This window comes from Neophocaena asiaeorientalis, unplaced genomic scaffold (genome assembly GCF_003031525.2).
Source record: "Neophocaena asiaeorientalis asiaeorientalis breed wild unplaced genomic scaffold, Neophocaena_asiaeorientalis_V1.1 scaffold30, whole genome shotgun sequence".
NCBI lineage: Eukaryota > Metazoa > Chordata > Mammalia > Artiodactyla > Phocoenidae > Neophocaena > Neophocaena asiaeorientalis.
This window is the reverse complement of record NW_020174923.1, coordinates 11994088-12004627: the sequence shown is the minus strand read 5'-3', so window position 1 is coordinate 12004627 and position 10540 is coordinate 11994088. Positions and strand designations below refer to the sequence as shown.

Genomic DNA, 10540 nt, shown 5'->3' with positions numbered 1-10540 from the left:
AAAGGAGCGTGGTGAGCCTGCGCTTCCTCTAGCCTTGAAGGGGCAGTTCCTGGAAACCTGGAAGGACAGCTATCCAAGCACGGCCCTGCTGGGGTATCTGTGCCAACTCGAGGAGGAGCTGGGAATCAGGACCCCGCCTTGCCGCCTCTCAGCGGCCACAGCTTTGGAAGCTGAGCAAGGACTGTGGTGTGGTCACACAGGGCAGCCTCATCATGCTGGAGACAGTGCAGGCTTGGAGGGACCCATGGGGCGGCAACACTGACAAGAGCACAGCATGCTAAGGAGAAGCTGGGTTCCCACCCAGGCAGGGAGCCGCCACTGGGCCCCTGCTGTCTGCCCCGATGCGGCAGCTTCTGCAGTGCCTGCCATGGGCCCCGGGGGGCTGGCCTAGGGCAGCCCTGACCCAGGGGAGGACCAGCCTGGGGCAGCCACTGGGGCATGGAGCCTGGGCACCAGGCATCACCCTGGTGCTCACAGGCCCACCACCTCTGTTCAAGTGTTCATTTGCCTGGCTGCCAACCACGAAGGCCTCCTGGGGCCATTGCCCTCCACACTCCAGGGAGCTTCTCCCACTCAAGAACCCAGACTGGGCCAGCCCAGAGCAGCGCACTAGCTGCCGAAGCACAGCAGCCGCTCAGCCCATAGACTGGCCCCTGGCCTTGAGCAGGAACTAAACACCAACGCTGATTTGCATGGAGAAGTTTCTGCTTAGGGGGTGGTAGCCAGAGGGGGTGGTGGCCAGCTGTACCTCCTGGGTCATCCACCAGCATGTTCCCAGAGAAGAGACTAGACTGGGCTTGGCTGAGGAAGGAGGCAGCTGCGGGAGGGCTGGGGCACTCTGGGGGTAAGAGTGGTCTCCTGAGGAAGTAGTGTCCTCTCCCCAGGTGGGTGACAGCAAAGGGGAGGATGGGGGTGGGGAGCTCTCGGCACTCACCACCACCGCTGGGGTTTCCAAGGGCCCTGGGCATAGCAGTGGGCAGAGGGGCTGCTACACTCGTGGCAGCAGAGTCCAAGCAGCTGTTAGGCACGGGGTCCAAGGGCTCCCTGTGCTGGCACCATGCACAGTGTGAGAGAAGTGGCCTGCCTGCCCGCTGGGGAGGGCACACGCACAGGGGTCCTTTACCTGGAGAGGCCCGTCTTCAGCAGCAGATCCCTGAGGGGGCAGGGGCCCCTGTGTCCTGAGGCATCCTGAGGGCCCTGCTGGCTGAGGGAGGGCGGGGGTTGGGAGTGTGTTACCAGGTGACAAAGGAGCATATGGGCCACACCCTTCCCAGCTCACAGGGAGGCCTAGACAGTCTTCCTTTTCTAATCAAATTTCTGAAATGAGTTAACCGTCACCAACTCCCAATTTCCTCACTGTCCTATGGACTTCTGCCCCCAGAGCTCCACCCACCCTAAGTTTCAAAGATCCTGAGGGGGAGAGAGAGGAGGCAAGGGGTTCCAGGGCTCAAGATAAGCATGGCAGATGTCATCTGGCCTCCGGGAGGCTGCCCTGGGGATTGTCTTCATGCTATTCTCTCCCTGGATCAGAGGACTCTTGCTCTTTGGAGGAAGGAGTTATTTGTCGTTGTCACTTGAGAAACAATACTTTTTAAAGGATGGACTCTGTTCTCTGATTATATACAGTCAGTTAAAATGGAGTGGGACCCCCAAGTTTGCGTCTATGGGTTTGAGTCTGGGCCACTCCCTGAACAGTCCACTTTGGACCGGATCTTACTATAGCTCCTCCCTCAGAGGGTGAGTACTGAACACCAGAATAAACATACGAGGAGGCCTGGACATCTGCCGCGTACACACGCTCACTACACAGTGGTCTGGTGGTGGTGATGTTGGTCATTATTATGTCAAGAACTCACAGCCCTGCTTCTGCGGCACAATCGTCCAAGTAACACTGCAATTACATTTCAGAAGAGTCTGTCGTCACTTAAGATACAGAACCGAAAAAATAAAGCAGCTCGCCCCCTCCCCTGGTGGGGGGATGGGATGTCAATGATGATGCTTCTTACTTTGCCCTTAACCCTGCTGCCGACTGGGACCCCAGACTATCCTGAAACCCAAATGCAGACTCCGCTAAGACGAGCCCTGAGCACATCCTCAGGGGGAGATGACTAGAGCTTTTTTCTTCGGAAAACCTAGGGTCAAAAAATTCCAGACCCTTCAGATGAGATGTCAGGAGACATGGGTGCTCCGTGGAAACTGGGGGCACTAGGGGGTCATCTTCCTCTATCTACTGGTTGACCACCACCCACCGTGAGAGCCTGTTTGAGGAGGTTCACGTGGTAACAGGCCAGTGGCCCCCAGTGTCATGCAGTTTTCAAAGGGCGCCTGAGCCTTAGAAGAGACTTGGAGAGCAGAAACCCCAGGTGGGAAGGAGGGAGTCCAGATCTCAGGGGGACCGACCTAGACCTCCCAGATGCCTCCCCGCTTTGAGATTCTGAGAAGGTCCGGGCTATGTCGCCAGTTTCCAAACCCGAGTGAGGGCCACGCCGTCACGGACGCCAGCCTGACGTGTCCGTGTCCATGTCCAACGACAGGGCCCCGAGAGAAGAGTCCTAGCCCAGGGCCACTCTTTGAGGGCCCAGCTCCTGCCGCCCCTCCCCCGGTGCCCTCAGTCCTCAGGCGCGGTCCCGGGGGATGCGGGTGGGGGCGGCGAGGGTTTCGATGCGCTGGGGCCGAGACTGCAGGCGCAGGTTCGGGAGTGCGGGGGCGACTGGACCCAGCGGGAGGGGGCGGGGTGAGCGGATGATGCAACTGCCCCTCGGCGCCTCCCGCGCCCCCAGATTGGCCAGTTCCAGGGCGGCCGCGCCGCGGATTGGCTGGGGCGGGGGGGCCCCTCCGGCGCTGAGTGCCGCGTGGCGGGCGCGCAGCTGCGGACAGGGGGAGACTCGCACCGAGTAACTGGGTATTTGGGAGCCAAGCTGTGGGTCGGGGTTCGGCTCGGGCGGGCGGTGGTGCCGCCGGGCAGAGGGAAATGCAAGTCCGCGCACTCGCCTCCGGCGTCGGGGGGGCTCGGACCTGGGGGAGCGTGGGCGTGGGGAGGGGATTCGGGCGTGGGGGCGTCCCCCTACCCCATGCCTCTTCCTGACCCTTTCCGGAGGCTGGCTCACCCCTCTCTGCCCCCTGTCTGGGACCCGCAGGAGCAGGTCGGGACGCTGCGGTGGGCGGGGGCACCGGAGCGGGGGAGAGTTAGACCCGCTGGGATGGGGGTCACCGGTCGGCGGTGGAGTGGCCAAGCCTGGCACTGTCCGCCTAACTTCTTGTTCTGGATTCTGCCCATCTTCCCGCAGCTGCTCCTGCGGAGACGGTGCCAGCTGTGAGGGCAGTGGGCGCAGGCCTCCAGACACCATGAGCGTGGGCTTCATCGGGGCTGGCCAGCTGGCCTTTGCCCTGGCCAAGGGCTTCACAGCAGCCGGTAGGCGCTGCGGCCAGGAAGGGGCCAAGCGTGAGAGGGTGGGCCAGTTACTCTTCCCCAGGCTGCGAGGTGAGGGTGGAGTCTGCATTAACGTGCCTCATTTGAGCACTGTGGGAAACGGTAGCCTTGGAAGGTTTGGGGTAAGGCAGGGTTTGCTGTCTTATCCTGGGTGGTGCGATTTCTGTTCTTCCTGAGGATGTGGTGGAGGGACACCAAGACTGGCCTTGAGGGAGGAACTCTGTCTCTCACAGGTGTCCTGGCTGCCCACAAGATAATGGCCAGCTCCCCAGACATGGACCTGGCCACTGTTTCTGCCCTCAGGGTAGGTGCAGGGTGGAGGGTGACCAGTCAGTATTTCTAGAGGCCAGTGTGTGATAGCCTTGACCCTGGAAGGCCAGGAGTAGCAGCCCCAGAGGGAGGCACCATGCCACAGTCCCCCACGCCAATGAGAAGAGGGTCCCTGGGCTGGAGTATTTAAAAGGCCCTGCTTCCTGGCCTGCAGATGGGTCCCCTCCCTATGCTTTTGGGAACTTGGTGACTGGCACATGTGCCGCTGGTGGTCAGGAATGGGGTTCCCCAAGTGGAGCCACCACAGGGGATCACAGTATGGGGGCCAGGAGAGACCACCTGGGGGCTGAATACAGTTTCAGTTTGCCATAACTGAGTGAGGGTTCCATGTCCAAGGGTGGGGGCAGGCTACCAGCTTGAGACCACTATCCACACCACCACTCGCACTTGACGAGGTGGTCAGGGGTTTGGGGGCTGCAGCCCTAGGTGGGGTGGGCTGGGACTGTGGTTTGGATGCAGTTTCGCTTGTCTGCCCACAAAAAAAATATCTTCCAGATCAGGATGCTTCCTCCACTTTTGGGTGGGAAGGGCAGTTAGACGGTGTCAGAGCCCCGTGCCTTGAGCCCCCAGCCCTGCCATGCCCATGTTCCCATCATCCTCTGTGCTGTTCTACACGAGGGGCTCTCGGCCTACGGGGATACTAAGGGGGCCAGCCAACCACATACAGCAGGCTGAGCTCGCCTTGGCGCTCCCTGCAGAAGATGGGGGTGAGCCTGACGCCCCACAACAAGGAGACCGTGCAGCACAGTGACGTGCTCTTCCTGGCGGTGAAACCACACATTATCCCTTTCATCCTGGATGAGATTGCCGCTGACATTGAGGATCGGCACATCGTGGTGTCCTGTGCAGCTGGCGTTACCATCAGCTCCATCGAGAAGGTGGGCACTGCGGGTCAGGGTCCGGCGGGGTCTGGAGATGGGGAGGAAGTGTGCACTGCAGAGGGCTCAGGAGCCCTGTTGTGCTCCACACTTGGTTCTCCATCTTTGGAATGGGTGTGTTTGTATAGCTCACAGAACTCAGGAAGCATTCAGTTGGGTGAGCATGTTCACACCCGCACCCAGCACAGCATGCTGGGCAAGGGGCTGGGAGGGACACACAGCCAGTTTCTCCCCCAGAAGCTGACAGCGTTCCAGCCGGCCCCCAAAGTCATCCGCTGCATGACCAACACGCCGGTCGTAGTGCGGGAAGGAGCCACTGTGTATGCCACGGGCACCCACGCCCAGGTGGAGGATGGCAGGCTCCTGGAGCAGCTCATGGGCAGTGTGGGCTTCTGCACGGAGGTGGAGGAGGACCTGATTGATGCTGTCACGGGACTCAGCGGCAGCGGCCCAGCTTATGTGAGGACTGGGGAGGAGCGGGGGCAGTAGGCAGTCCCCAGGATCTCAGGGCATGTCTGCCCATCTTCCACCCTCCCCCTTGCTCTGGGCCCCTGCGGGCAGAGCTGCTGGGCTAACCACTGCCTAGAGGAAATGGTGAAAAGGCCTGGGACAGCAGCTTAGGTGCTTTCTCTCTGCAGGCATTCACAGCCCTGGATGCACTGGCTGATGGGGGCGTGAAGATGGGGCTTCCAAGGCGCCTGGCAGTCCGCCTCGGGGCCCAGGCTTTGCTGGTTAGTGTTCTTTCTGACCCTCTGGTGGGGGCCACTCCTTACCAGGACCAAGACTGGTGCTCTGGGGTGGATGGGTGGAGAGTCAGTGGGTGCTGCATTGGCTGGGGCTGGAAGCAGTACCCTCACAATCTTCAGCCCCCCCCTCTGGCTTCAGGGCGCCGCCAAGATGCTACTGGACTCCGAACAGCACCCAGGCCAGCTCAAGGACAACGTCTGCTCTCCTGGTGGGGCCACCATCCACGCCTTGCACGTGCTGGAGAGCGGGGGCTTTCGCTCCCTGCTCATCAATGCCGTGGAGGCCTCTTGCATCCGCACACGGTGGGCTCCCGCTGCTGCCTGCCCACTCAGTCATTCACTCACCAGATGTTTATCAAGCTCTGGCCTACCAGCGGGTAGGGTGCGGGGAGCCCTGAGGTTCCCTGGGGTGGCGGTGTGCAGCATCGCTCACCACTCTCCATCATCCTGTGAAGAGGGGCCCTCTGGGCCCACGCTGGGCTCCGCACGTGATTTCATCACTTGTGGCCTTCAGACTGGGGTGGTCATCCAAGCCAGGGAGGCAGACCGGGGGAACCTCTGTGGGGCTGATGATAACACATTCCTCTTGGCCTTGCCGGGGAGACTGAGAGAGTTAGAAGCACAGGATGCGCTGGCACAACGACAGCACATGAGAGCTGAAAGAAATCCAAAGAGCAGGGGATGGACAGGCCTCCAGGATGGACAGGGCTCTTTCTCACCGTCCTACCTGCTCTCCAGTCCAAGCCCACAGGCTTCTCTGCCACTGCCTGACAGTGAGGCTAGAACGTAATGCTGCTCTCCTGGCACCAACCTGCAGGGGAGACAGATGAGGCATGTGTCCCGTGCTCAGGGCCATGAGGGCTCAGTGTCTGGGGGGCTGCTGGTAGATTCGGTGACCCTGAGCTGGCTTGAATGAGGTGAGAGGCCGCTGAACGGCAATCTAGGGGAGAGGTAGCTGGCGGCGGGAAGCGCAGGGGCAAAGGCCCTGAGGTGGGAGTGACAGCACAGCAGCACCCTAGGCTGGCAGGTGCTGGGAGCTGTGCGCTTCTTGCCACTTCCACTTGGACCCCTGGGCTCGGAAGGAGGCGGAGCCCTGGACACAGCCCTCCTCGCTGTCTCCCCAGAGAGCTGCAGTCCATGGCCGACCGGGAGAAGGTCTCACCAGCTGCCATCAAGAAGACCATCCTGGACAAGGTGAAGCTGGACTCCCCTCCCGGCACCTCACTGGCCCCTTCTGGCCACTCCAAGCTGCTGCCCCGCAGCATGGCCCCGGCAGGCAAGAAGGACTGAGGTGTCCAACCTGCCCGCAGGCCACTCTCTGCCTTTTCCTCCTGGGCTCGGAGCTCTGTGCTGGGAGTGTCTAGCCCCAGGCCTCACAGGATGTCCTCACATCCCCCGTGGCTCTGGTCCACTTGGGTCAGTGGAGCTGTAGCCAGGGAGGGGGCACATCACTTCCCAGTGGGAACCTCCATGGTCCCCAAGTGTGCCCTGGTCCAGAACAAGGAAGGATTCTCTGACCTAAGCCTCCCCCTTCCTCTGCCCCCAAACGAGGTCAGGACCACCTTCCTCCAGAGCTCAGGAGGCTTGGGGGGCTTCAGCACCCAGTGTCAGCTGGCTTGGGCTTGAGTACAAAGGTCAAGGTCCCCCCCGACCCACCCCACCCCAACCATGAAGGCCCAGCCAAGGAGAGAGCTTGATCCCACTCCTGCCCTTTCTCCACTCTCCACTCCTTCCTCAGTGTGGGAAGGGCCAGAGGGTCCCTGGAATCCAGCAAAAGGGCCCATGGTTCTTGGCCAGCGTGACATTTGAGAAAAGGGCTCCTCAGATGGTTGAACATCCGAGGCCCCAATACACTCAGGCCATCATCTCCCATTCCTGGTCCAACCAACAGATGCTGTCATTTCTGTCTCTGACTTTTCAGGTTAAATAAATTGGTTTCCAGCCCCAGTGTCCTGACTTCTAACTTTGTCACCACCTGTGGAGGGAGGCCCAGACCTGTGCCAGAGGGTCATTGCTGTCCGATGTAACACTGAAGGCTGAGCCAGCAGCCCACAGGCCCAGAGCCCTGCATTCCAACGCAGCCAGTCTGGCTGGTGGGGCTGAGTCTCCAATGAGCAGAGGGGGAGGGGGCTTCTGGGGCCTCAGTCACTAGAGGCATGACTGGAAGCTGGCACTGTAGGCTGGGCTTGGGAGGCCCTGCTGTGGGAGGGGCATCAGCCTCAGCACCCTCTATGCCTACTGGTTTGGTGGGGGCAGATGTCTCCCCGACTCACCCAGGCGAGGCCAAGGGTGGGTGAGGAAGCAGCTTCCTAGGAAAGTGTATCAGGGTTCTCCAGAGAAACAACCAGTAGGAGATGGCTTATATATATATAAGAGGGAATATAGAAACAAAAGACATTTATTATAAGGAGTTGGCTCACACAGTTATGGAGGCTAGCAGGCAGGCTGGAGACCTGGAAAGAGCCAATATTTCGATTCAAAGGCCATCAGGCAGGGAGGGCTCATGTTGCAGGTGACGTCTGAAGGCAGAGGCTGATGGAGAGTTCTGTCTTACTCTGCAGAGGGTTGGTCCTCTATTCAGACCTTCAACTGCTTGAGTGATGCCCACCCACATATGGAGGACAATCTGCTTTATTGGTGAAAATGTTAATTTGGTCTAATGTTGAAGTCTACTGATTCACATGTTAATTTCATGCAAAAACACCCTCACAGAAACAGAATAATATCTGGTCACCCCATGGCCCAAAGGTTGATGTAAAATTAACCATCACAGGAGGCCCACAAGATCAAAGGAGCTGCTGAGGTCAGAACCCTTTATGGGGCCAGGTGGGCTCACATTTGTTTGATCAACAGTTACTGAGCACAGAAACAGACACACACACAAACACACACCCGGGTGAGTATATCAGAGGAGCGGGGCTGGGTGTCTGTAGGGTGTTGGCAGGGGGCACCCAGGTGAAGCAGTGGGTCCCAGGAGGGGCAGGGGAGGGGACCAGGAGAGCCCCTGGGCAGAGGTTTTCCAGGAACTACATTGCAAGGTCTCAACTCCAGTTCGTTTCCTTCCCCTGGGCCTACTTAGAACCAAGGCCTGATGCAAGTGGGGTAGGAGAGGGAGCACTCTGAGGACAAGGACCCAGCCTTCCAAATCTACAGGAGACAGGAAAAACAGAGCAAGTGAGGGGCAAGACCACATACCCTTGACCCTGCCAGGGTGGCCTCCAGAGTCTAGGTCACACCCTATGTACTGACTGCCCAAGGCTCTCACGGGGCCTAGAGTCCCTACAGGGCCCTCCTAAGGCATAAGCCCCTGGCACAGGCCACCATGCTGGTGGATAGAAGCTGGCATGAGGTGGGCTGTGGGCCTCCCCTGGCAAAGTACTTGGCAGTGCAGGGAGACCCTGGCACCCTCCCTCTGGGGAAAAGATGTCCCAGAAGAGATTGTCCCAAAGGCCACACATCTGCCCAGGACCAAAGCTTCCCCCTGACTGTTCCCTTAAGTCAAGGCCAGTCTCACTGTTTGAGTACCTGCTGTGTGTGTCAGGTGCTGACCAATAAGACAAGGGGGGCATGCTGCTCCCACATGTGCCCTGGGTCTGGGGTCTGGAGGAAGCCAGCAGGTGGCTCTAAAGTGAAGAATCACACGTCACAGCCTGGGAGGAGGCACAGGAGTCCAGACGAGCTTTGCGGTGGGCTTTGCGCCACCCCGTGAAAAACACACTGGGTTCCAGCAGGCAGGAACGTGAGCCTTGGTCCCAACCACCAAAAGCCAGATGTGGGGAAGTGGGGCAGAGCCACATGGGCCTGAGAAGGGGTGTGATGCGGGAAGAAAGCTATGAGGTCTCTGGTGTTCTGCAGGGACTGACACCTGGGGAACCCCCTGCAAGTGTGAGCACAGATCTGAGCAGAGCAGGCCAGAAGGAGCCGGCAGCTGGTGGTGAGGATGCTAGAGGTCCAAAAGGACCTCTTTCTTGGCCTCAGAGGCAAGTCTTTGTGATTTAGTACAATAAAAGTTGAGGGCTTGGGCTTCTCTGGTGGCGCAGTGGTTGAGAGTCCGCCTGCTGATGCAGGGAACACGGGTTCGTGCCCCTGTCTGGGAAAATCCCAGATGCCGCGGAGCAGCTAGGCCCGTGAACCATGGCCGCTGAGCCTGCGCATCCGGAGCGTGTGCTCCGCAATGGGAGAGGCCACAACAGTGACAGGCCCGTGTACCGCAACAACAACAAAAAGTTGAGGGCTTTAGAAGTCTTGCCCTGGGCATATTAAGGCCCTGTAGGTTCAGAGGGAAGCTACTGGAGTCTGGCAGAGAGAGCTGCTGACACCTTGATGTCCCCTGGCTCTGGGGGCCTCCTGGGTTGGCCTCCATCATTCATTCAGTGGCACTGAATCCCCTTGAGGACCCAGCAGCCCTCACTCATCCCTCTTTCAGCTCACCTGATTTCTACTGACCTGCCTGGCAGGGTAGGTCACCCTTCCTGGCTTTACACTTGAGAAGGTAAATCAACGTAGAAATTGGATCCCTTCAATTTCCCTTCTTCCTTTCGCCACCTCTTTCTCTGGGAATTTTGAACAGCAGTGAGAACTCCTTACAGAAAGTGCAGGAGCAGACATGGACCAGTGACCTGAGTTCCAGGCAGATGTTGATGAAACAGGAAAGGAAAGGTGCAATTCCTACATCAACTATTAATTCAACAGATGTTTACCCCACACTCACCCTGAGCCGGACTCGTTCCAGGAACCGCCTGAGTCCTTGTCACTCATGTGAGCTCTCGGGATGTTGTGTGAAGACAGACCACTACACAGAGGATCTTGGAGGCGGCCTTGAGAAGACCTAAGTTTTGAATCCTGGACAAGCCCTTCACCTACAGGAGCGTATGGGTCTCCTGTGTGCCAGGCCACTGTTCCTGGCAGGGATGAGACCCGCTCCAGTTACGGAGGCAGTGCATGCAGTCTCACAGGCGGCATCAGAAACACCATGAGAATCTTCTCCATAATGAATGGGGACCTCGGGTCCGAACCTGCACCCTGGACACGTGGCCTTTGAAACGTCTACACAGAAGGCTCAGGAAGAGCATTTGGTTAGGATCACCAGGCCCCGCCTCGAAGGGGGCGTGGCCGGTCGGGAGCGCACTCCCGGGCCAGTCCCGCGAGACCTCACC

At 59.2% G+C, this 10540-nt stretch overlaps 1 protein-coding gene across 3 annotated transcripts; it reads left to right on the top strand.

The window, feature by feature from the left end:
- The first annotated feature begins 2855 nt into the window (after positions 1–2855).
- Positions 2856–7331, top strand: PYCR1 (pyrroline-5-carboxylate reductase 1). 3 transcript variants are annotated; one of them, XM_024760855.1, is made up of 8 exons: positions 2856–2902; positions 3288–3412; positions 3664–3734; positions 4459–4638; positions 4876–5097; positions 5277–5369; positions 5524–5687; positions 6509–7331. In XM_024760855.1, the coding sequence occupies exons 2-8, from the start codon at positions 3346–3348 to the stop codon at positions 6672–6674; spliced, it is 963 nt and encodes a 320-aa protein (XP_024616623.1). In that variant the 5' UTR covers positions 2856–2902; positions 3288–3345; the 3' UTR covers positions 6675–7331. The 3 variants fall into 3 exon arrangements, with proteins under 3 accessions (XP_024616623.1, XP_024616624.1, XP_024616625.1); XM_024760856.1 differs by lacking the exon at positions 2856–2902 and adding an exon at positions 2905–2920; XM_024760857.1 differs by lacking the exon at positions 2856–2902 and adding an exon at positions 2965–2977.
- Positions 7332–10540: the final 3209 nt, after the last annotated feature.

What these genes read in the sequence shown, in the direction of transcription:
- PYCR1 (XM_024760855.1), top strand. Translation starts at nt 3,346, where the DNA reads ATGAGCGTGGGCTTCATCGGGGCTGGCCAGCTGGCCTTTGCCCTGGCC. An exon ending in CCACTGTTTCTGCCCTCAGG is followed by an intron (nt 3,735 to 4,458) that starts GTAGGTGCAGGG and finishes CGCTCCCTGCAG; the next exon opens with AAGATGGGGGTGAGCCTGAC. An exon ending in TCGGGGCCCAGGCTTTGCTG is followed by an intron (nt 5,370 to 5,523) that starts GTTAGTGTTCTT and finishes CTCTGGCTTCAG; the next exon opens with GGCGCCGCCAAGATGCTACT.